This window comes from Pseudochaenichthys georgianus, chromosome 23 (genome assembly GCF_902827115.2).
Source record: "Pseudochaenichthys georgianus chromosome 23, fPseGeo1.2, whole genome shotgun sequence".
In the NCBI taxonomy this organism is placed as follows: Eukaryota; Metazoa; Chordata; class Actinopteri; order Perciformes; family Channichthyidae; genus Pseudochaenichthys; species Pseudochaenichthys georgianus.
Window position 1 is genome coordinate 7,695,999 of NC_047525.1, and position 25,227 is coordinate 7,721,225.

General features: G+C 41.0%; 2 protein-coding genes across 5 annotated transcripts in view; both read left to right on the plus strand.

Annotated features, from left to right (window-relative positions):
* exoc4 (exocyst complex component 4) overlaps window positions 1–3,760 on the plus strand; it is a 118,378-nt gene extending 114,618 nt beyond the window's left edge. Inside the window, exon 20 of the mRNA XM_034075291.2 lies at window positions 1,714–3,760. Within this exon, the coding sequence (XP_033931182.1) occupies window positions 1,714–1,951 (238 nt within the window). The 3' untranslated portion in view covers window positions 1,952–3,760. The remainder of the gene's footprint in view (window positions 1–1,713) is intronic.
* Window positions 3,761–5,096: 1,336 nt separating this feature from the next.
* lrguk (leucine-rich repeats and guanylate kinase domain containing) lies at window positions 5,097–18,843 on the plus strand. 4 transcript variants are annotated; one of them, XM_034074976.2, is made up of 21 exons: window positions 5,097–5,356; window positions 5,526–5,579; window positions 5,901–6,002; window positions 6,185–6,266; window positions 6,372–6,472; window positions 6,744–6,825; window positions 6,944–7,068; window positions 8,246–8,389; window positions 8,594–8,674; window positions 8,934–9,020; window positions 9,191–9,297; window positions 9,929–10,048; window positions 10,708–10,804; window positions 12,758–12,871; window positions 13,071–13,272; window positions 14,039–14,155; window positions 15,155–15,306; window positions 15,518–15,606; window positions 15,945–16,007; window positions 17,280–17,401; window positions 17,740–18,843. In XM_034074976.2, exons 1-21 carry the CDS (start codon window positions 5,225–5,227, stop codon window positions 17,952–17,954), a joined length of 2,388 nt encoding a protein of 795 aa, XP_033930867.1. In that variant the 5' UTR covers window positions 5,097–5,224; the 3' UTR covers window positions 17,955–18,843. The 4 variants fall into 4 exon arrangements, with proteins under 4 accessions (XP_033930867.1, XP_033930868.1, XP_033930869.1 ...); XM_034074977.2 differs by having other exon boundaries at window positions 17,283–17,401; XM_034074978.2 differs by having other exon boundaries at window positions 5,526–5,561.
* Window positions 18,844–25,227: the final 6,384 nt, after the last annotated feature.

A 25,227-nucleotide genomic window follows, 5' to 3' on the forward strand; every position in this document is an offset into this window, starting at 1 on the left:
AAATGGCTAGTTATTGCTCGGAAAAGAAAAGTTATTTTGCCTGAAACTGTTTTGTGTTTAGTGTTTTCAGCATCACAAGCACACATAAGCTCATTAGAATGCATATATTGCCACTCTTGTTACACTGGGAGCCATAACAGCATGTGTACCCAGGAGGAGCAGCGTGAGCAGCATGTAAGCTGCTCCAGTCCTCCACTGTGTCGATGCAGGAGGTGTTCAGGCACAGTGTTGAGTCTCGGTCACACCAGTTTTGTTCGAGCAGCATCAAAAGCTAAACACAGCTATCGTGGTCGTGACTCACAAAGGAAAGGGGGGAGAAGTGTTTCACCAGTTGTTTTAAATCACATTTACTTTTTACGTCATGGCTAACCAATTTGGAAACGATGCTTCTGTGCTTAGAAATACGATTATGTCCCTATCGCTGCAGGCCTCCATTGGTTCCCATCCATTTCCATACAAGAAGGACAGCCATTAACTGAATTACCACGCAACAACAATGTCATATTGACAAAAATGAACACAGACCTCATCTCCACTGTGTTGAATTACCCAACTGAAGCACATTTCGAGGAGCCGCCTTATTGATTTTCGTATCGTACACAAATTAATGAAAACAAATAGCTTCTTAGCTCCACAAGACATGCTGAATAGACCTTGATGTCGGATGTTCTTTTCATATAAAGCATACACGACACAACATATTGTGTTTGTTTGTAGCACCTCTTGCTTCGGCTGTATACACAACCTAATGGAAGTTAACATTGGTGTATCTTCAGAGGATGGGGTTCCTCCTTTTAGCCAGGGGCACACAGTGATGAAATATATTCTAGTGTGTGCCTACGTTTCTGTGTGTTTTTATTCTTCTGGATGACACACACACACACTGTAACACTCTCTTCGATATTTCTATTTACCTGTTCTGCCCCCGAGCCAATAATAATTGTCCTTCCTGCATCCTAACACACTCCTGCACATTACCTTACCTCCAGTTTCTCTCCAAGTTGTATTTTCCTTTGTTTATCCTAAGCTACCTTCATACTACAATCCATATAGCTATCTAGTATACTCCACTGTAAATTGATTTTAACGAGTATAACATCCAAAATTCACACGGGGTCTGCCCCTAGATATTCAATAATAAATACTGACAGAATATATAAAAACAAATACACACAATCTCTCCTCCATTCTGTTTGCCTTCACTGACCTTTACTGTACAGTACGTGTAATGTTTTAGTTGGCAGTTGAAAATGTGTATTATATTCCCCAACCCGCTTTTGTTGTCAGTATGTACTTCATGGTGTTTTTCAAATGGCCCATTGTGGATCAGTTCCTGGTTAAAGACCTTTTAATTCTACACACGCCTCTTTCCTCTTTGGCTCTGTCAACAGCGTTTCATTAAAACGGTCCCAGTGGTTTGTTGCCGGTGAATGTTTTCCCTCTAACTTCAGCGCCCGTTGGTGCGGTCCTTGAAGTTCATTCTAAGAAAATTGAGCTTGACAGCAACAGCAGTGAGTTTGGCTTTTGTGTTTCCCCTTTGTTGTTGCTGCTCCTTTTGATTCGGCAAAGGAATAATGCAAAGGGGAATACAAAGTGTTATTAACTTTTTTTTTTTTCTCTCCACATTATTTTCTATCATTCTCTCTGCTTTGCTGCTCTCTCAACTCATTTTCTTTATTCATAACCCCCCTTTCCTCTCATCTCTCCATCCAGGCAGTACTATGAGATGCTGTACAACACTGCAGATGAGCTGCTGAACCTGGTGGTGGACCAGGGTGTGCGCTACACGGAGCTGGAGTACATCAATGCCCTGTCCTTGCTCCATCGCAGCCAGACGGGGGTAGGGGACCTGAGCACCCAGAACGTCCGTCTGCAGAGGCTGAAGGAGATCATCTGTGAGCAGGCCGCCATCAAACAGGCCACCAAGGACAAGAAGATCACTACGGTGTAAAGATGAGACACAACTGGGTCCACTAGGGGGTCGATGACCGGGAAACACATTTTTATTTCAGCTCCTTCAGATCTGTCTGGCAGGAATGAGTGCAGCAGATACTTGGGTCATGCAAGAGTAAGGAGTTAAAGGGCAAACACTTGCAGGAGAGGGGATATTTAGGAATTGGGTTAGGAAACATTGAAATAAAGGCTTGCTCGAGATTTAAATCATAATGTGTGAAATCTTTTGACCAGAAATATGTCCTCTCCATTTCATCCATTATAAAAATGTACTACAGTTAGAGGCTTGACACAGATACATCTTCCAACTCTGGACTTGTCAAATATATCAAAATATACAGTAAGGCTTACTCTAATTGGGAAGTGAGGTGACAGCCAACACAACTGCAAAGTTTGCAAGTTTAGTTTGTTATGCATGTTATGACACTTTTAAAAAGAAAAAAGGCAAATTCATCACTAGCGCTGCGACACTACAGTCCCCCACTGACCATGACTCCAGCTCCAGATAAAAAGGTGATTGTCTTGGACTCTCCCCCGAACTTGGGCTCCATCTCATCTCATTTTCCTATTAGATCTAAATTGCTGCTCTCAATTACACCTCTATCTCTCCTCTCCTGGCATCCCCATGGGCCTACTGATTCTGTCTGCAATAACAGATGCCAGATTAGGCCGTCTGAATGAGGCCACATCTTCCGCCTGCTGACAATTTTCTGTTTGTCCCCAAAGATTTCCCTAGCTGAGAATTGTATCATATCTATGGCTGTTGAAAAATCTGTTTTATTTGTCTTTTTTTCTCATAGTTTGTGCAGTAAACTCCTGTGGAAAGTTGTGAATTTCATCATTCTATAAATCAGGAATATGTTTTTTTTAAACTATTATATTTCAAGTCCAAACCACAGTGGAAGGAATGTTTTCAAGACGTGTTTAGGAATACATTTCCTCAGTCATACTAGCTCTATAGCTGAAACAATACAGTTCTGAATCTTCGTTTTGCTGCCCCCACCACTTGTCTTCAAGTCTTCTAAAGTGAACCAAACGTATAAACTCAAGAGACGATCACAAATCATTCCCCCTTCCTGCAACCCTCCGTGTTTTTTGTTCATTAACTTGGGTGAGAAGTGCTTAACGAGAGCGGGAGCTGAGTATGGGAGCCTTGTCAATACGGCAGGCCCGTCGCTGGTTTCCCCGAAGCCCACAAAGCAATCCATCAAAATGACACCGGCTGGGATCGATGGGAAAACAACACGGGGCTGCTGAGGGGTTTGCCTCCCACTCTGAAACGTACACTTGGTGTTAATTCTCAAATCTGCTCATTCAGCTATTAGCTACTTTTGTAAGGTTATACATGAGAAACTTTAATACAATGTTAACCAACTGTGTCATGTCACACATGGATACTATTATACTAGATTCCCACTGCACACATATAACGTATAAAGCTCCAGAAGGCTTATGTATTGGGTATACTTAACATGTAAGTGTGAAACACTCCTGCTCCCATTGCTTTTTATTCAATAATGAAATGTACTTTAGGGTTCATTTTGTAATTTAGAAGCAAAACTGAGTTTATCTGCCTTTCTATCTCACTTTTCCTTGGCAATGGACCTTTGTTTTGCACAGTCATTTATTTGTTTCAAGAAAGAAAGTATTGAAAGTTATACTTTGAAATGTGTTTTTCTTGGAAAAGTTTAAACATGATTGTTCTGCTGTTATCTTAGAAATGCTCTCATGTTAGTCTAAATCAAGCCCATGTGATTTGTTTATGCATACTCTAATACACTGAACACAAATAAAAGCTTCAAATTCACTCATGTTTTGTGTATATTGTACAGTATTTTTCCTTAGCTGAATAACATTCATATTTTTCTTTGCGGGAAGCACAGCTGACAGGAGTTATTTCACACAGTAACACCTCTCCTCTCATGACGGCACCGTCCATCACTGTTTTTGATGCATCAGAGACTTTACTGATTCCACCTTATGTCATACAGTATTAGTGAGACCAACGCTGGAGGAGTTGTTTTACCTGACAGCTGTGATGTGTTGTCTAACATGGTTTGAAGCATGAAGTGCAGCATATTGGAGTCAGGAAAAACAACACACCACCTGAAGCCCACATGAAGCCCTCAGTTGTGGCTGTAAACCCATAGTTGTCGGTACAGTCTATAGTGTGATGTTTGCACAGCCTCTATGTTATTAATAGTGCTAACTGTCATGGACTCCTGAAGGCGAAATCCACATTTAAGAAACTGTATGACCCTGCAGCTGATATGTATTATAGAAAATTGGACATTTCTAAACACGTCAGTAATGTTTATATACATTGGAGTACTATTTCTTTGTTTCTATATAGCCTATTCTGTATGTAAACAAATATATTGCATTTGGTTTTATTTAATGATGTAGGCCTTGAAGGTGAATGTTTTTCCTTTTGGGAATGCATGTCAAGTAAATACTGCTAAGGTGAGCTTTTTATGTGTTATACATGGTTTTTTTCCTTAAAGGACTGGTAACACATTGCAGCTATCCCAGGAGGATTTGGAGATGTACGTGTTGTTTTCCAGTGGAGTAATGTAACTAAGTATATTTACTCAAGTACTGTACTTAATTACAATTTTGCGGGATTTGTATTTCTACTCCATTACAATTCAGAGGTAAATTGTGTACTTATACTCCACTACATTTATTGAATATATTTAGTTACTTTGCAGATTTGGATTAATGATGTAAAATATAATTAACACTTAACACACACAAAATACGTTAGTTACAGTACATTTCACAAGCTACCCTGCACTACACAAAGGCATTTAAATTGGCTGCAGCTTTACCACCTGGATAACAATTACAAAGCATAAATAATTATAATCAAAACATATATACGATTCTGAAATGGGCTAATCTGAATAAATGAGTACCAAATTCTGATGCTAATACTTTTGTACTTTTACTTAAGAACATTTTGTAGTTATAATAGTGTATTTAAGTTAACTGTAGTATTTATATTACGTTTTTAAGTATCTGAGTTCTTCCAACACCAATGGTTGTTTTCCCCTTCTCCTTTTGGAGCTGGAAAACTACATGACCCACAATTCTTTTCATTTCGCACTCGTTTTAGCGTTGCCTAGTTACCAGGGCGCGTGCTTAATGTGAAAAGCTAACAGGAACACGGATATTCGTACTTTTTATTTAATTGTAACACTAAGTGCGCGCGTTGACTGCTTCTAAGTAAGTCTTAAGTCAGACTTTGTCGAGTTTTCATTACGGAATAATGAAGGAAACAGAAAGTGAAGAGTTGTCCTCAGCGTTGCCTAGCTGCTGCCCCCCCCCAGGGTCCCACAGTGCCGCTCCCCCTGCAGAGGCTCCGGGCTGCCAGGAGCTGGAGGAAAACAGAGACATGGAGGTAAGGATAACGCTACTTTAGCTGCTTAAACTAAATAAGAAACATGTGTTTTTGTTTTCATACTTATAGAAACACACTGTTGTTGAACTGTTTCTTTTATTGTTTTCATCATGACAAAAAAGTAAGAGCAGTTTCAATGAAACCCCTTATGTGTTCTCTTATGCCGCAGATAAAGCAGGTTACCTTGCACAAGAGGTCTGGGCAGGTAAAAGACCATAGCAAGGTCAAATGGTTGGATTTTTTTGCAATGTGTGCAATTTGCACATCCATATTAAGCGTGTGTGTGTGTGTGTGTGTGTGTGTGTGTGTGTGTGTGTGTGTGTGTGTGTGTGTGTGTGTGTGTGTGTGTGTGTGTGCGTGCGTGTGCGCGTGTGCGTGTGTGTGTGTGTGTGTGTGTGTGTGTGTGTGTGTAATGCATGGATTAGTGCATGTGCTTTTGAATTCTGTAGCTGCATTGTTACAGGGATTCCAGCAGTTCATTGCAATAACATGTCCACCACACTATTCTAATAAAGCTTTACTTTTAGTTTGTTTATGTTTACAGAAGGTAGGTGTTTTAACTGCTGAGGTGGTCTCCAGCTGTGTGTCCAACCTTGGACGATTTGGCTCTGGGCTGCATCATTTGTACCACCACCTGTCACTGCCTGTAAGTGTTAGTCAAAGAAATAGTCAAGCTTTTATGTATGTCGATTGTCTGACTAATCAAGACATTTGTGACAAATCAGTGTGCATTCACATTATGTCATGTTATAGTTATGTTAACCGCTATCCTTGCAGTTTATTTTGAGGCACATTTATTTAACAGAAGTTGTATTTTTCTTATTGTAGAGTCAAGATCTCAGTGACGTCTCGGTTTTATCCAAGTATGTCCACCTTGAAATGCTGGAACTGCCACATAACAAAATTAAAGGTGATTATTCTTTATTAAAGATCTATTTACATTTGAATATGTATACTCTTCTGTTGCTGTCTTTATCCTATATGTTCAACTGCTCTCACTTTTCTCAACTGCCAGATGTATCCTGTGTGAGCCACATGCCCTACCTCGTCACTCTGGATGCTTCTCACAATGAAATCTCCAGCTTCTTTGGATTCCAGCCCCCCATGAACCTAAAAGTAATGCAGGACCTTGAGCTGACAGGATAAGAGCACATTTGATGGGCGGCTAGGGCTTTACCTTCTCTTGCTATTCCCTCCAGATAGGAATGAATTTCCATGGCCCACCATCTGTAGTCTCTTTGAATATGCTTATGGCATTAACTGCCCTTGAACGACAGTAGACTTTAGTGAATTAGACAATTATTTTACATACTCCATCAATTCAGTCGGAAATAATTACTTCAGTGAAATGTAATAAACACTTAATATTGTTCTGCTTTTTTTTCAGGAGGTCAATTTCTCCCACAACCGTATAACAAAAATGGAGGATTTGTCAGCCTATTCATCTCTTTGTAATCTAGATCTGGATTGTATCCTTATAAGGACATACATTCATCCATATGCACTTGAACTTGCACACTTCCTCTCTCTTTGTCTTTGCATCTGCATATTCCTTTTGTGATTATTTTTTAACACACCCATACTTAGACAACAGTCTCAATGAGATCACTGGCCTTGAGCAATGTTTCAAGCTCACCCATCTCAGCGTGGCACACAACAGGATCTCGAGGATCAGCGGCCTGCACAGCCTGCCTCTCACACACCTCTGCCTGGTAGGTGCTCCTCTATAACAGTCAGAAGTATGACCAACACAATGCTTCATACACACAGTTCTTTCAGGCACAGACATACACATAGTTTGTCTGTCTTTGCCAGAGCTTGTTGTGTTGTCTCTATATCATCTCCACACCCACAGTAGAGTTATTCTCTCTTTTTATGTATGTTTTACTCCATGTATGCTAAATCTCACCTATTTATGTTTGCCTCTGTATTCTGGCCCCTCTGTCTTTCTCTGTATGTCTCTGTTTTTGGCTGAATTTTGACATTCAGTAAAACCTTGGCCCCCTGATCGAGAATCACCATATGGTCCAACAGCAGGCATTTTTCTCTCTCTTCTTTCCCTATCTCTCTGTCTCACTCTCTCTCTGTGTGTGTGAGTGTTTGTGAGTGTGTGTAATTGTGCACACATGCATGTTCTGTCCTTTATCAGTGTTTCCTCATTGTCGGCAGCCATCGGCCTGGCTGTGTGTGCCCCTGTCTGTGGCTTTTCTTTGGGACCAGCTGTTTGTGTTTGAGTGAGCCTGGACTGAGTTCACCACACACAAACACACACATACACAGACACAAACACACAGTCACACATACCTTGTCCATCCAGCATCCTTCCAATCCCATCCCTGACCCCACTTCCTCACATGCTGGCTCCCTCAACAGCATAACCCTGTCAGCCCGGTTCCCTGCCAATCACTGCACCGACCCAGAGCTTCCAGGGAACAGCACCGTCACCCAGCCCTCTGACAGCTACCCTCTGCCAGGCAACATGCTTGGCAAGAGCAGGACGAGGTGTGGCCAGGCGGGTGGATAACAACTTCAGTCAGTGGAATGGAGTGAGAGGCAGGCTGGGGACCCCGACAAGGGAGGAGTTCCTAGGTCTGGTTCTTTAGTTGGTTAGCGCTGCGCTAGCACCTCGCCAGCTGTTTGGCTGTCAGTCCTCACCTGTCAGGATTTAGCAGAGAGAGACAGGCCTGCCACTCAACTCAGCACTGAGGGGAAAGAAGGTTCAAGCAACCTGCAGAGCGACCGTAGCACGTCTTTAATATTTATAAGTGGGAACTGTTGGCTTTATGTGAAGTAGAACAGTGAGTGAGAATCCACTTAGGTATGCGTGCATATTCATGAATATCACATACTCGCTTCTTTAAATGTGTTCTCTTTCCATTCTGTGTCCAGAGGGGAAACCAGCTGGAGAGGATTGAAGGGTTGGAGGATCTGAAGTGTCTGCAGGTTCTTGACTTGTCTCTGAACCGCATCACCAGCCTGTCTGGGCTCCTCAATCTCCACCTGCTGGGCTCCATCAATCTGGAGAAAAACATGGTATTGATCTTTGAGAATCTTCAAAAAAAAACGTCTCAACACCAACAATCTGACATGTGATTAAGATCATTTATTGTATGGGTTAAACATTCAGACATAAATGCACATTTTCACTTCATTGACTGAAATTGTACTTTCACACTCAACATGTTTCCTAATTTAATAACTACACATAAACTGGATGAACTTGTGGTTTTGTTACAGATCAGTGAAATTCAGGAGTGCAAGCACATTCATGATATTTTCCTGTTGAGGGACCTCAACCTAGTGGGAAACTTTGTACAGGTAACCTACCCCTTTATTGACCACATGGTTCTGATATGAGAACATGTATGTTATATGTTGATATACTGTATACCGTTTTGAAAGATGTCCTTTGTTCCTGCTTCCTCTCTTCTTTTGTTTCTGTACCCAGTCTGTTAGTACTTAAGGCTATATGATGTCTTCCACCTGTATGTAGCATTTCAAAATTGATGAGGGTTGGTTTCAAGTACATATTTATCATGTGTTTTTTGTTATACTACTATGTGACTGTAATTTGCAGGATCAGCCCGATTACAGACTGGCAGTCATCTTCCTCCTCCAACATCTGACTGTGCTGGACCAAGAGAAAGTCACTGTTGAAGAAAAGGTATAAATAAACATAACTATTTACTATTTCTTGACCAGAGGATCTGTTACAATTTCACAGCAGACATACAGTTTCGAAATACCTGACCATGTTCTATCAGCATACTGCACTAATCTCTACGATCCATCAGAGGTTGCTTACAACACTTTATTACATTCCTTACATCACAGGTGTCATCAGTAAACCAGTTTGACCCTCCTTTGGATGTGGTAGCAGCCCGGGATCACATGACCCACCTGGTGTATCAGCTGATGCAGCCTCAGGTGCTATATGACAGGTCGGTCCAAGTACTGTGTTGTAACTATGATAACCTCTGAATGGTCCTCTGCTTTCTTTCTGCATATTAAGCTTCAAACAAAACCACCCAGTGAATTGAGTTAACTCTTTATTGAATGTGTTAAAATAACTGAATGTGAAGGTTTACAGTCAAATGTGTTGATTAGTTATAATTATAAACATCTACAGCATGTGAAGCATTTATCTGCAGTGTTTCTGTGTTGCTCATATTTTCTACTCCCTGAAAGAAAATAATTAGTTCATGCATCAGCACTTTTTTTGAAAACATCTATCATCAGCAAATAAAATGCTGCAGCTACACTCAATTCACCGTTCTCCCCTGTGCTTCCTAGAAAGAGCACATCCATACTGCCCTACAGGGCTCCTTTTCATATTGACTGAACACAACTCACAACTGGAGATCATACCTGTATCAGAAACCTGTGTGTGTGTGTGTGTGTGTGTGTGTGTGTGTGTGTGTGTGTGTGTGTGTGTGTGTGTGTGTGTGTGTGTGTGTGTGTGTGTGTGTGTGTGTGTGTGTGTGTGTGTGTGTGTGTGTGTGTGTGTGTGTGTGTGTGTGTGTGTGTGTGTGTGTGTGTGTGTGTGTGTGTGTGTGTGTGTGTGTCCAACAGTACTATGCCTACTACAGACTCTCCATATCCTATGCTGGTTCTGACTGGTCCTCAGGGCTGTGGGAAGAGAGAGCTGGCTCACAGACTGTGTGAGGAGCTGAACGAATACTTTGCCCATGGGTAAGTTTCCGTACACATGTCACTTGTCACGCATTGTCACAGTACTTGCAGGGATACTAAAATAAATCACAAAATATAGAAAAATAAACAGAAAATCCACATTACATAATCATTAAATGTTGAAATAATTGATCTGCTCTGTTTTTTTTTAAGAAACTAAATGGTGTTATGTACAGTTTTCTTAAAAGTATTAGTGGTTTGAAAAAGAAAAACAACAATTGTATTGAGTCTGGTTAGCTCTTAAGCTGCACATATCTGCAAATGGTAGCAACGATTCTTACTGTAGTATAAGCAACCCTTTCAAGTGTCAATATGAAGAAAGGTTCATAACTTGTTGAAAAAGATAACATCTGCTCCTGAATATATGAAAGGAAAGGTCAGACATTGTGAAGATAATAATGTATGGATAATATATATATTGTATATAGTAGTCCCAGGTGCCGAAACACTACCTATTAAATGTGGGGCCAAAACAGTACAGCAATATGGAAAATAACCTACATCATAAAGTACTGAAATGTTCCAGAAACCCAAGGGTCCTGTCCCAGCTCATTGGCCCCTTTGCTGGTTATTTGAAGTAGTTGCAGACCTCGTCAATTATAGGGCTAAATATGTTCTATGAAATCTCAAGACTGTTTCTGTACTGTGTTTTTCCACAGAACCAGTCACACCACTAGGGGGCCTTACTTCGGGGAGGAGGATGGAATTGATTGCCACTTTGTCAGTGAGGAAGATTTTCAGAACATGATTCACATGGTGCGTTCATTGCCTTCGTTGAGATTTAGTTTACACCACAGACCCTGGGAGTGACCAACTGAGAACAAAATACACGTTTTAAAATGATTCAGAACTTAAAATAATATTGTACACTCAGTGTCATTATCAATGACACTGAGGTTGTTGTGGTTTATTCAAGCCAATCACTGGCCAAAATCATTTGACTGGTTGAGATAAGTAATTTTCACTTGCTACCCTTGAGTTTACTTTAACTGACTGATATTCAAATGACCACAGATGAATTGAGCCATTTTAATAAGGTGTAACGGCTGTATTAATGAAATATCTCTTAAAGGATGACTCATCTCCTGTAACATTTTCCATGCTATTATTTGTTAGTCTGAGTCAACTAATAAAGAATGGGTTTTTAATTAAAAAAAAAATGCATTGGAAAAGTTCCATGAAAACATTGTTTTTATTAGAGGGTCAGCAACTGCCAGGGTCTGTTTTTATGTACATGCTTAGTTTGTATTTGTGTTAATCAACAGCAAGTAGAACTGATTAATCAGACCAGAGTAGGAGAAATATGTGCTGAGGTTTTGCGGCCTTGGACACATTTGTTCTCCATCTTGTCCATCTTGTCTAGCTGTGTGTTATGTAAGAGTGTTGGGGGATGATAGATGGAGGTCTGGGTCATGTAATGATTTACACAGAGCTGCCTTTGATGCTGGAATTGATTCCTTTTGTGCCGAGGAAGTGGACCAGGTTGTCTTTACAGTCTGCCTCTCCGTCTAGTTGATTTTTCCATTCTTCTTTTTCTGCTGTCAGCTACTTGGTTTATGGCCGTCCTGTCCTCCCTTTTTACACTACATGCTCTCACCTTTCATGTGTCAGCTGCTTTCTTCCTCTTTCACTTCTCCTTCCCTCACATGTGTTTTTTAAGTGCATGCAATCATAACCTCTTGACCCTGCCTCTTGCGGCTGTTCACAATTAACCCCAATCAGCAGACAGTCCCCTGTACTTATTTTACTCTGATTTATGACGGAAACAGAAGGAACACCTGCTGTGCAATTGGTTCTGAACCTAATCCAACCCTGATAATATGGAATCATATGAAGCATGTTTGTTTGAGTGCTTTTCAATTACCTATTTAAGAAGGCCCATTATCCAAAACATTTTTGAAGGACCTGACTTCCTGTTTGACCTAGTATTTTCAGAAGACACATTGTGTATCTAGAGTACATCATTGGTAAAAAGTCACTTAATTACAATGTGGTGAGTCACAGTAAATGTGTTTTATACATATTCTCATACTGTAGTGTCAGTCATACTGTATACTGTTTTAAAAGCTTTTTTTGTATATATAAAAAAAAGTTCCAAAATAACGCCAAGTTAGGCTCGTGTTGCCATACAGTTAGTTCACTGCTACTGGTTCCACATATGGACATTTAATTGACAGGCCAGTTTTATTGTTGCTCTTATTGCTGAGGTTTCATATGTAGCAAACCCAAGTAATAGAGGAAAAATAAAGCAATGGAAAACACTTTATAAACAATGCTCAAAAATTACATTTGTCCTAAAAGCTATTCCTTTTGTTTGGGAATAACACCAACATTCCTTTAATTTTGATGCCACAAACCAAAGAACAAGAATGTCTTGCTTCAGGGATTTTAAGTGTTTTAAAATGTACTCTTCAAAGAAAACTGCCTGGCTAAACATCAGACAACAGGTCAGGGGTGATGTGTGAGGAGTAACAAAGGGAGAGAGTTCGCCCTGACCACCAGGTCAAACGTTCAGTTCACAGGTGGGCAAAGGACTAAAGGTTGTTCATCGTGATAGAACATGCTGGGATTGTGTTACTTTGTCAAAAGATATGTCCGCTTTAGAAGATAAAATAGCTTCCGGACTGTGGTAACCATGATGGATAATGGGATAATAAAGCAGTGCACTAACATGTTCTCTCCTTCTTTCTTTCCCCTTGTAACTGGTAGGGTAAGTTCATCCAGACCATGCAGTACGGAGGTCACAGCTACGGTCTGAGCAGAGAGGCCATAGAGGAAGTAGCCAGGGAGGGACTAGCCTGCTGTGTGCATATGGAGCTGGAGGTGCGTATGGAACATATTGAGTGAGAGTACATCAAGCACCATATGTTGAAAATGTGTCTAAAGCCAGTAGATTGTCAGAGAGTGGATTAAAGATCTACTAGAGATATAGGATGCATACAAAGTCTTACAGGTTTACAACACATGCGAAATAAACACCCTATTTGTAACAGAAGGTCCAACTGTTTGTCTTTGGTCGCAGGGTGTGTTCAGTCTGAAGAACAGCTACTTTGAGCCTCGATACATCCTGCTCATCCCCACCCAAATGGATAAGTACATGGGTCACCTGACAAGCCGGGATCTCTACACCCAAGCACAGATAGACATGGCGGTGTCACGTGTAGAGCTCTACGCAAATACTAACAGGCAACGACTGGGATTCTTCGATAATGTTATCCCCTGTGGTACGGCAAAGAAGCATTTTCCAATTCAAGTATCTGAATTGTGACGTAAATCTGTATGAATTTATATAGTATCCAGAATGAACTTGTTTAGTTATGAGTGCATTACAGAGGATAGTAATATAATTGTACATCCTTTAGTGGCTAATCTGATTCATTTTACATTTACATTTAATGTAATTGTAATTGTAGTACAAATTGTAATTATAGATACTGACAATTATTATTCAAAGCTAATAAAACACTTTAGAGGGGATAAATGTTCTTTCTACCTATTCAACTTTTGGATATAATGTTAGTAAGAGAAAAGGTATATTTGCTGTGATCGCTCTGTTCACCTGAAAATTGTTAAAGTAGCTGCTGGCAGGGCTAACAAAAGAGCCTTACCCAGGCTTAGATCAAACCAAGTGTCATTGCTGTAGCCTTGGATAAATTAACACACTTCACTTAAATCCATACACTACACTTTCAATCCAATTACCACATGTATTAAAGGCACGTAGCTGCAGAATAGCTGTGTTTATCATCCCCTCATGAAAGCACTCAGACATGTTAGCTGTTCTCTTAATGAGATGAACATACAGGGAGCACGGAACCTCATCACTTTTATGCACTGCTAGCCAGCGCCTCATTACACGAAGGTCATCATCCCCATATCTTTGATTTATTACTGTTTGATGGGAGATGCATTGGTTCTGTTCATAACCACATTTTTTGTGTCGTGTGTGTGTGTGTGCGCGTGCGTGCGTGCACTTGTTTGTGTGAATAGATGATTGGGAAGAAGCCTACCAGTCACTGAGGCAGGTTGTGAAGGAGTACCTGTTGCTAGAGGAGCAGGAAGAAGGAGAGAACAACAACAGAGGATCCCCTGACAACACCTCCAATGGTGTGTTTTTGATTGCTTGTTCAGATCATCATTAGCAGACTATTTTGTGATGCAAGACGCTGGCTGCATAGTGCAGTCCGGGCACCTTGCAAGGCTTTTTTTATTTCCTTTTTTTAATGGGCAATCAACCATTTTTTTAAATGCCAAAGAAAATGTGTGTGACAGGAAATGTAAGGACAAATACGTATAATATCTTCTGTGGCTCTGGAAAGCTTTGCAGTCAAGGGCTTCATTATGTGATGTTACAATTAATTAGTTTTGTATCATGACCCATGCCAGACTCTAGGCGCATTTCCACTGCAGCGGGCAGCCCCGTTTAAGCGTCCTTAATCGTCCTCAAGAGGTCAGGCCAGTTTTTGGTGGCCTTTCCATATAGCGTAGCACCGGCTAGCGGGTACTTTTTCCCTCTTTTACCGGCCCCATAAAATCGTGGTTCTATCAGGCCAGGGCCAGGGCTGAACTAGTGACGTCAACACTCTCGACTGCTGATTGGTCAGAGAGAATCGTCACAAGCTCCCGCGCGAGATCATCCCTTGCGGCGCATATATATCTAGAAGCAAGCTTGCAGCATTTTTGTAAACGGAGGAGCTACAAAAATGGCAACGTCAAAGAAAAGCACACCGTGGTCGACCAAGGAGGTGACGACGTTCCTACATCTCATTAGGGATGCTAAAATCCAGCGGGAGCTCGACGGAACAACTCGAAATGTGAAGCCGATCGCCCCGCCTACACTGCGTTGCTACCCCAGGTCCTAAACTGTAATGGAAATGCGCCACGGCCTCGGACGGCCAGCGAAGCAGCCCGAGGCCTGAGCGAGGACGCTTAGGGACGCTTAAACGGGGCTACCCCGCTGCAGTGGAAGTGTGCCATAAGAGTCATCCAGTGTATCTGCTTTTATTGTACATACGTTTTGTGCCTGAATGTTATTTATGCTGTTGCCATGATACACAGTATTACCAAAAAGTATTGATATACACCGTCCGTCTCTTCCTCTCTCAGGTCACGAGCCCGAGGACAAGCTACCCTCACCGAGGTCTGGATCCGGCGCACTTGCATCTCACTCTGCCACACCTATTGACCCGTCAGATCCATCCTACAGGAACTATTTTACCAAGATCCAGGCAGAGCTCAGCCCTCAGAAGAACCCTGTTGTGAGTAACAATATGTCTGAAAAAATATATGAATGTATCTTCCTTACTGTCGAACATCAAAGCTCCCTGGACCCACTATATTCCACTTTCCCCCCTTTCTCCTATCTCATTTAATCACCCTTCACATGGACAACTGTTTCTCACCTGAAGTACCTGTTTGTCTCTCCTTCCTTTTATCACTTCTAATCATCCTCTTCCTTCTCCTCTGCAGGAGCTAGCTTCCATCAGGAGGCGAGAGCATCTGGTGAGAGAGGCTATGGTAGGGAAGAGTCCAGGGGTCTACAGCCAGCTCTTCAAAAGGTCCATCATAAGTACTCCGCTGCTCTCAATGATTAATTTCAAGTGGGCACACTTCACTGGGCTGAATTGGTTTAATTTGTGCACTTGTCCTAAACGGTTTGTTTAGGGTATTGTATGACCTTGAAGGTGAAGTGGCAGGTGGCCTCATTATTTGAATCTGAGTGTTTGTTAATATGATGGGCTTGTGTAGTGTGACTCTCTTCTGAGTTGTCCTAAAATATACCTGTCACCACTAATAACTAATACGCATCTGACTGAAAGAGATGAATGTAAACAAATGTTTCATATACTTTATAGTCACTTGGAGCAATTATTGAATCCCATTTTTTTTTCCTCAGCTCTGCTCAATCAGCACCATCATCCCTGCAGAATCCTGATGTCCATGTGAATGAGGCCAGCAGGTAAGAACACACACACACATGCACAATTCATCTACACACACACACTACTAATGCAGTCAACGGTACAGCCAGATGTTACTGCATAAATAAAATAGATGTATCATACCTTCTTCAAAGTTGTACAAGGTTACACACATGGTTTCTAAATTCATAATAATGGCTTTTTGATTTAAGATGCGGTGTATTATGAGCCAGAGCAAGCCTTATGGTTTCATTAAAACAATGTGAAGATTTAGGAGCAGGAAACTGCTTTAGTTGTATTTATCTTTGCTCCCTGTGCCTGCTTTTAAAAACATATGTTCACTTTTATAGAGCTCATTCTACTGGTGCTGGATATGTGAGGACAAATCTGAACACACACGCTCAGCACACACTTGCTTACACACAAATACACACACTAATACATTCTGGTTTTAGAGCTTTTGCTCCCCTGTGTGTACACTTACTCTCAATAAACAGGCTTACTGCACAAACATGGATTTAATCAGACCGTGACATAGTTTGTGTGGTGTGTGTGTGTGTGTTGTGAATGCAAAAGCACACACAGATTTGTTTCACCTTTACAAATTAGCAAAAGATAACATTTTAGATACATGCATAGATTCAGAGCATGTAGAGTCACAATGTGAGTGATCCGTGCCGCCAGTCTGTGACGTTAGTATTACTCAGCCCTTCAGAATTTCTATAAAAAATTCCAGACATCTTTCTAGCTGCCCTCTTAATAGGGATGTGTCTTTACTTGTGCAGGTCTGTCTCAAAGAAACAGAGGGTGCTTTTGTATTTCTCTGGTAGGCTTTTGTGGCTGATACTGTAAAAACACATGTCTGTTTGTGTCAAGTGTGCTTGCTTGTGTGTATGCATCTACATTAACATCGTAGAGATGTCTTGATTAGTCAATTCAATGGCAGAAATACATACCTGCTGGTTTGATAGTTTAAAACAAATAGTCAAACCCAAATGAGTGATCTTGGATATTGAGGAATACTTTTAAAAGTACTGTCAGTTGCGGGTGGTTTCAGCAATATGATAAAGCTTCCATAAGCACATTCTGCTGAAGTTTCTTAAAGCATTACCTCCCCTCTATCTATTTTTGGGTGTTTTTCCTCCTTTAATTTCTGGTCTCTTCAACAACCTCATTTTGGTTTCACTGCACACATCACACCTCTTGCTACCTGAACGTCTTCCTCCCTTTCCTCTCCTTGTCTGTCCCTTTTCCCCTCACCCTCTGTGGCTTGTCTTTCCTCCATCCCTTCTTTTCCTCCCTTTCACAAGCAGCTCTGATGAGTCTCGTGCCAGTTCCGCCATGACTGTGCCCGGTTCAGCCGGGGGCTTGAATGATTCAGTGGAGCCGCAAGACATATCTGTCCTGGGACACAACTTGGAAACACTCAAAGGTTATTACGGCTTTTTTGCTTTTGCTTTAATTTAGGGCATTTATGTGTTATGAATAGATAGGAAAGAGAGGAGAGATTCACGAGCAGCTAAAGGCCAGGGAAAAGACAGTCTAGCAAGTCATTTGTACACTTGTTTTGCATTAAGTTTTAACATGTTCCTATATTTCTCATATTCCAATTAATTTATAGTCTTCATTGTTTTTTAATGACTATTATAATAACACTATTACAATTGATTATAAGATAAGTGAGCTGTCAGTAACTAAGTTCAAAAGATGTGTTGATCTAGTTCCAGGTCTGTGCTTGCATCAAGTAAAATATTCCCCTTCCTTCCTCAGACCAAACTCCAGAAGCCACCCGTCCAGGCACAGATCTGCTAGATGTGGTCGTTTCTCCCTCCTCAGATAAACGTCCTGGGTCCAACAACAAACCTATCCTGCCACCAATCCCTGCTGGGCGCAAGACCCCTGCATCTCCAAGCCCGGCTACGTCCCCCAGACCCAGCCCACACCCAGCAGGAGGGGAGGGCGGAGATGTAGACCGGGAGGGATAGCTCTTAAGGGTTCAGACTATCTGACAACTGACAAAGTTGTGAATCTTAAAGTCTGGTAGGCTTCTCAAAGCAACTGCTTTATGAAGGATACATTCATTTAAAATCAGATGAAATTAGATCAATCAATATATGCATTATAGTCGTCGAACAGATATAAGCATTCCTCTCAAAGGTCTGTACCTGCAAAAGTTAAAAGAGGGCCGCAAACCACACATTTGTTGCTATCGTTACACAAACTACACAGCGTGTGATACTTGGCGATACAGCCAAGACAAACACTTGTGGCGTCATCTGTCAGCACTAGTCTTTTCCTGTGAGCTGTCACTCGTGCAACAGCACGTCTGGATCTGCTGCACTTGCTATATACTATGTTAATGATGGTGTTATTGACCATATATAGAAGGTGACTTCAGTATAATTATAAGCAAGGTTGTTCTTTTCCTCTTTCAAATGACTAGCTTACAGGCCTTAAGGTATGTAGCGTTGACATATATTATGATTAGAGCTCATACACTATTAGTGTTTATTATTTACTATTTATTTTTGTTTTAAAATAACATGTTCTATTCTTGACTAAATGATCTGTCTGTTTGTCTTGGAAAAGTGAATGTGTACAAACTGCGTGGTAGATGTCATGTTTTATGAATGTAGTATAAACTTCCCTGACAGTGAAGTGGCATTATATTTCCCACTGTTTAGTCATCTCATGAAATAGGCTTTGCCTTTGACATCTGGAAACTGATCTTTCATATGCAGCATAGAGCTCTTGTCACTGGATGATAAATACATCATTAATCTTTATCTATTCTAATGGGATTATTTATTCAACTGGAAATGCGTTCATATGGAAGTTGTTGACAGGTATTAAACAGTGAGCCATCACAAACAACTGTGTGTATTATTGTCAGTTTGTGTGTGTGTGTGTAGCACACAGCCATGCAATGTATGCGTTTGTAAATTTTGCACAATGTTCATTTTTGATTTACAGTAAATAGACATTTTCATCTGTCACAGATGTATGCTTTGCTTATTTAGCCGGTGCGTATGCAGAGATTCTGCACCCACGCAAAACACACCTGGCCATCCATCACTGTCTGTCTTCCTCTCAAGCAGCAGATGTTGCAACCCTGTCATATTTCTTTGGCAGTTTGAAACTAGACAGTGTGTGTTGGGCCTCTGGGGTCCAACCCACTTACTTTGCAGTCTGTGTCCTTTACTAAAGCTCATCATGGACTAACATGTCGGCCCCCTAGCTTTAACATAACACCGGACACAGCTATATGCATAATAAAGCTTTGCCACAGCCTTTGAGCATATACAACATGAGGTAGAGATGGGAGCTTTGCAAATTCACCCTCTGACAATCTACTCTCAATGCATTCATTTCTCTGCTCACTATCTATTTTTCAAGTCTGTTTTCCTACCTGTTTGCAGTGTTAGATTCAATGACTACGGGAGCTACTGGGTATAAAAAACTATATAGAAAATCCTAATGTTTACAAAAACAAATGTTTTACAAGTAAGGAAACTCTTGCATTAAACATTCACAGTAGTTATCTGTAATAGCAACAGTTGTATGTATCTCTCTCTGCTGGTGTCTGCATCACAAAACATAAAGAATGTTAAAACAGAATACAGTATGACTGAAACACACCGCTGTCCTCCCTTCACCAGCTGCTGTAAAAGCAACATGTCCCACACTGTCATCTTAGACAAGACAGCAACATTTCACCAAAGAGAAAAGGAAATCACGTTTTCTGGGAGAAACAAAAACTTGCATGCATCTAAGATTTGTGTCTGCAGGAAAGAGTCGTTATGTGAGAGATATGCAGAAGCATGTTATCAGTTTTCAAAGCTCAAGTGCCTGATGTTGTGAATGTATTTGTTATGATGTTTGTAAGACAAACTAGAGAAAGACAGAACATGAATCTATATTTTCATTCCAGAGAGGATGTTGTTAGAATTACCATAAATGGAAAGAAATAACGGCAACCATTACGACACCGAGCAGATATTACCTTTGTGTCTAATACTGCACCAGGAACTTGAGTCATACAACTGTTAACACACACTTTTCTATTTAGTAACAATAGATATAATCTGAAATGTCCTGTAATGTATTCAGTCATTTTCAGCAGTCAGCTTCAGTTTAATACAGCAATAATCTTTCATTGAGCGATTTCCACATTCCATTTCAATCTGCCATCAAAGATTAAAGCTCCGACTTAAACCTGAGAGAGAGATGAAAAACAATCTGTGGTTGAATTGTATTTAATAGCAGCTTTCAATTATACCCCCTGGTTTAAAGCAGCAGTCATTTGTCACTACACAGGTCCCTGAGTTACAGCTAATTCCCCTTCCTGTGGGGTTTCCTTTTAAAGTGTCTTGGGAATAGGCAGTAGGGAGAGGGGGGGGGGCGGGTTATGAGGTTGAGAATGGACTTGGAGAATAGTCTGTGAAAATATATAATATCTTACAAGCGCAGCTGTAAACGTGAAACCGTGTGCAGTGCACAGTAGGAGGGAGGAGCAGTGACACACCCACTCATTTCAAGTTAGAATGTACACATCCTTCCCTCAGCGATAAAATGGTATTCTCTATCTTTGATGTTCTGCTCTTTGAAGAGAACCAGTATTATATGTACGTTTGCATTACTAATTCTTCTAGTACAGATGAGGTTTTAACGTGTTTTTCAACAGGCGGGTTGGTAAGGTCGAGGACAAGAAGAGCCGACAGCTCCCAGGTGTTTTGGATTTGTGCTGAACTTGCTGTTTTTATTCCTGGACATTTGATGGAAGTATGTTTGAGCATCATGGATGACAAACGTTAGCTCTAACCTTCTTGTGCAGTGCTCTCCACTTTGAACTTTTTATCCTTTTATTTGATTCTTTCTGAGGCTCTCTCGAAGTGGTAGAAAGTTACTTGGAACATGTACTCAATAAATGTACTTAAATGCAGTTTAAAAGTCGCTTGTACTTTACACATGTGTTTCTATTTGATGCTACTGTATAGATTATGTGTACTGTTTTATATTATCTCCAACTATATTTACTTGCTACATATATAGATTATAAAAATAATCAGCTCTCCAGGCAACATTAATCTGCTGAAGAAGATATCTCTGGTATCCTCACCTTAGTTCACTTGTAAGATACCACGGCGCTCTCTACCCTCTCTTATAAACGTTTAATGTTTGATACATTTTGCAGATTTTATGTCTGTACTTTCACTAAACTTAATCTTGAATGCAGGGCTTCAGTGCATTATGTGAATACTTCTTTCATCATTCTCAGATTACAAACACACATCCTTTAAATCACATGTACACATAGACAGGCAGGAGGCAGTGTTCAAGACCCAGTAAGCAGCATGAGAATCAGGTTGTCCAGTCCCCCCCCTTTATAACCAACCAAAGGAACACTTCCCCTTAGGCCCTGACTTGAAGCTCTTATCTTTCCATGCAACATATTTTCTTTCAGTATGCCATGATCCACCATTAGCATACGGATGGTACACCTCAAGGGTACGAGCTACAGATAGGAGTTACAGATGGCGTAGACGTAGCTATGTCGACATCCGGAACACTCCGGATTTATCTCTGCAACCTTTCCCTCTCTGTGCTTTTAGATGATGTGGGGATAGGTCAGGGTGGTGATATAATGAAAGCCTAAATAAGACGCACACACAACACACACCTCTGCATTAACTCTGCTGCATGATGTGGCGCCACACTCAGTAACTATGGCAACGGCACACTGCACTGCACCTCACTATGTGTGTGTGTGTGTGTGTGTGTGTGTGTGTGTGTGTGTGCATAGCTCCTCACTGTGTTCCCCGCGGACAGATTCATTCCCTGCCAGATTCATTCCCTGTCAACTTGCTGAAACAAAAAGTTTCTGTTTTAATTACTTTGGTGCAGTGTCTCGCTTCATCCATCTATCTGTATAGTGTCTCCCTCTCACTCTGACTGTCTCCCCCTCGCCTCCTTCACTCCTCCTCTTGCTCTCTAGTGTAATTAAAGACAGTCAGTGCGGATAATAGAACTGTAATAGTGTGTAATTGCAATAATCAATACACAGTGCATACTAAGGAGCTCGCTATTCATCAATATACAGGCAGGACGTTTTCAGGGAGCACACTTGGTCCTCATTGATTTATATGTTTTGTATGCTTTAATTGGTCATGGACATTTGATCATCTTGGAATATGTATATACTTGTGGGTTATGTAGAAATTACTATATCATCTATCATACAGTATATTAGCCTTAAGGGAATAGTTTGACATTTTGGGAGAAACACTTTTTCACACCAAGAGTTTAAATCTTTCTCTCATATATATACTGTAAGTACTCAAAGATTTTATATACAAAGTTGCAAAAGGAATAAACAACACCAAAGACATCAGATAGTAGCCAAGCCCTTGTCTATTTGACTCTAAATGGAGCAATACTTGAAACTAGGGATTGAGACCATAAAATGATGTTTACAATGTTCACACAGGTAAACATCTCTCAAGAAGTAATTATGTTTCTCATAAACTTCTATACAGTCAGTCTCTTTAATAATGTATTGTTCTTACATCAAAGTAACTTACAAATGAACACACTTTTCAGACATCACATCGACCGCGACCCGACCACGGATAAGCGGGTGAAGATGGATGGATGGATGGACATCACATCACACAGGATTTGTTTTTTTCTTAGCTAGCTTGCAAACATTGGTAAGATCGCAATAGCACAGCAATAATGTCCAAAGAACTTAACAGTAGAAGGATCAAAACACTCCAAACAACCCCACTGCCCCCATGCCACATCTGGCTGCTCCCCTCTGGCTGTGGGTCAGGTGGATGGGGTGGACATGCCCAGACAAATACCCTTACTTGAACAATACTGCCCCCTCCAGGGTGGGCTGACCTCACCTGTGAGCTGGGGAATGGCAGCCTGAGGGAGGCATGGCTACAGCTGTGCTGGGGATGGGGAGGAACAGAAGGAATCTTGGCTTTATTTCTTGCTTTCTAGTCAGGCGGGGTTTCACTTTCTCAACATTAGAGTGCCTGCATTTGATCTCTCCTTTGATTTTTTACAAGGTCTGACCTTTGATCGTACTTTTGACCTTCGGTTTGATGTTGGCTTTCCAAAAGGTGATGACAGCAGTTATCATAAACCTTTCCGTACCCTCTCACCATGCAGCTCTCTTATTCTCATATCATATCATACCTCTGGCTGTCTCCTTCTCCTCCACCTCCATGTGTTTCTCTCTTTCTGCAGAAACACGCTCCCCCCCGGAGTAGTCTCCATCACCTCATCTTTCTGTCTTCCACACTTTCATCTCCCGTGAGAAGTGGGGAACCCTACAGTATAACAACTAGTAAGACTAGACCAAACTACAGATGCAACATGTGTTAGCGATTAAAAACAAAAAGGTCCTTCTTTCTTTTTATGCCCCCTTTGTCTCTGTTTAGGATCTTGTATGTCCTGCTGCATTAGAAATACACAATGTTCACCTTCTTTCCTCAAGCCTACTCCATTTCTGTCAGTCCAGCCTCTCTATGCTTTTCCCATTACCACCTCCTCCTCCTCCTCCTCCTCCTCCTCCTCCTCCTCCTCCTCCTCCTCCTCCTCCTCCTCCTCCTCCTCCTTGTATCTGTATCTCCTGCTTTTACTGCCTATATATTCCCAGCCTCTCATTTCCTGAAAGTTGTTGCCTTGTTACAGCCACAGTCCACTTTCCATGACATTGAGTGATCCACTGAATACATCCTTTTCAAAGCATCCATGAAAATGCAGTAGACTTATCGTCCTTGTGTCCCATGCTGTGTCATGCATAATCTATTAAACCAAAGATGGGCTTTCCAAAGGCCAAACGATGAAGGATAAGAGTCTAAAGACACAATTACAACAGAGGGAAGAGAGATTATAGGGACAAGGGTTATGGGACAGAGGTAAAACCCCCAGGTGTCCCCGTTTTGAAATCTTTTACCCACCATAAGGTCAAGTGCTAATTCATTTCTGATATATTTAATCCTGGAAAGCCAGGGTTTGTGGAGTTGGATGTGCAGGGTTTGATGAGGAAACAGCCTGTGTTGATGGGCTACAGAGGCTGGGTATGCTTGTTTACCTTTATTTTGAATTTGTTTCCAAAAAATCAAACATTGTAAAGGTCAGTAAATGGCAACCCCAGTGCAGTTAATGAAAACACAGATGGATAATGTTAGGAATTATGCTTTTACTTTTTTTCTGCAATGTTGAGCCACATTTACCTCTCCACGTCTCTGTTGGCTGTCATGTTTATATGCAAAAACTCGTTTTCAGAATGTCTATGCAGACACTTACTTTTGTATAATGCAGCTTTCAAAGCGGCAGTCTGCCCCCACCCCCCGGCCATTTTCCATTCCATTGAGTACTGCCGCAGAGCTCCATTGACCTGCTCTCAGCAGACACACAGCAGATGTGTCTCTGCTTGTGTGTGTGTGTGTGTGTGTGTGTGTGTGTGTGTGTGTGTGTGTGTGTGTGTGTGTGTGTGTGTGTGTGTGTGTGTGTGTGTGTGTGTGTGTGTGTGTGTGTGTGTGTGTGTGTGTGTGTGTGTGTGTGTGTGTGTCATCTCTCAATCGTGGCCAACATGCAATATTGTACAACACAAGAAGACACATTCCACTGAGTTCACTGCCTGACTGATGGATGTTGTGCATTCATACTTTCACAGTGTACACAGAGTCTTTAGATATGAGCTCATATGCTGGTTTGAGTAAAGTCAGACCCGGGTGAATGCATGGTTATTCTCACTCATGAAGCAACATTATATTATATTTCTCAGACAAAAAAGCACTTCCAGAAATGCTGGCTCACATCAACAACAGATGAAGTTCACTCCTGGATACGTCTGATGTTGTCCTTATTGTTGACAAATTCCATGAAAAGACCGAAAATAACACTTAATGTATCCTACCAACAAATATGTGTTGGTAGGCCAAAGCCTGAGAGTCTGTTTCTCTGTGCCACATACCTGCTTTTTCTTCCAAAAACCTATACAAAATAACATAATGCTCAATAATGCCCATGGTTAATGTATTCCTTCAATATAATGAACATGGGTATTGACACATGTGGACTTCAAGTTATTTTTGAGTTTGCTGCTGTAAATATTAGTAAAACATCAAATGTGTATAAATCTTTTGTTGAAAATAGTCCCAATTCTAATAATGTATTCATGCTTAAATTATGTTTGGTAAAATATTTGAGCTTATTTTCGGGCTTTTTGCATTTTTTTAT

Bases quoted from the DNA above. Each gene is read 5' to 3' on its own strand.
- lrguk (XM_034074976.2), top strand. From the start codon at position 5,225: ATGAAGGAAACAGAAAGTGAAGAGTTGTCCTCAGCGTTGCCTAGCTGC. The intron at 6,003-6,184 runs GTAAGTGTTAGT...TTCTTATTGTAG, and splicing joins ACCACCACCTGTCACTGCCT to AGTCAAGATCTCAGTGACGT. The intron at 13,273-14,038 runs GTACGGCAAAGA...TTGTGTGAATAG, and splicing joins CGATAATGTTATCCCCTGTG to ATGATTGGGAAGAAGCCTAC.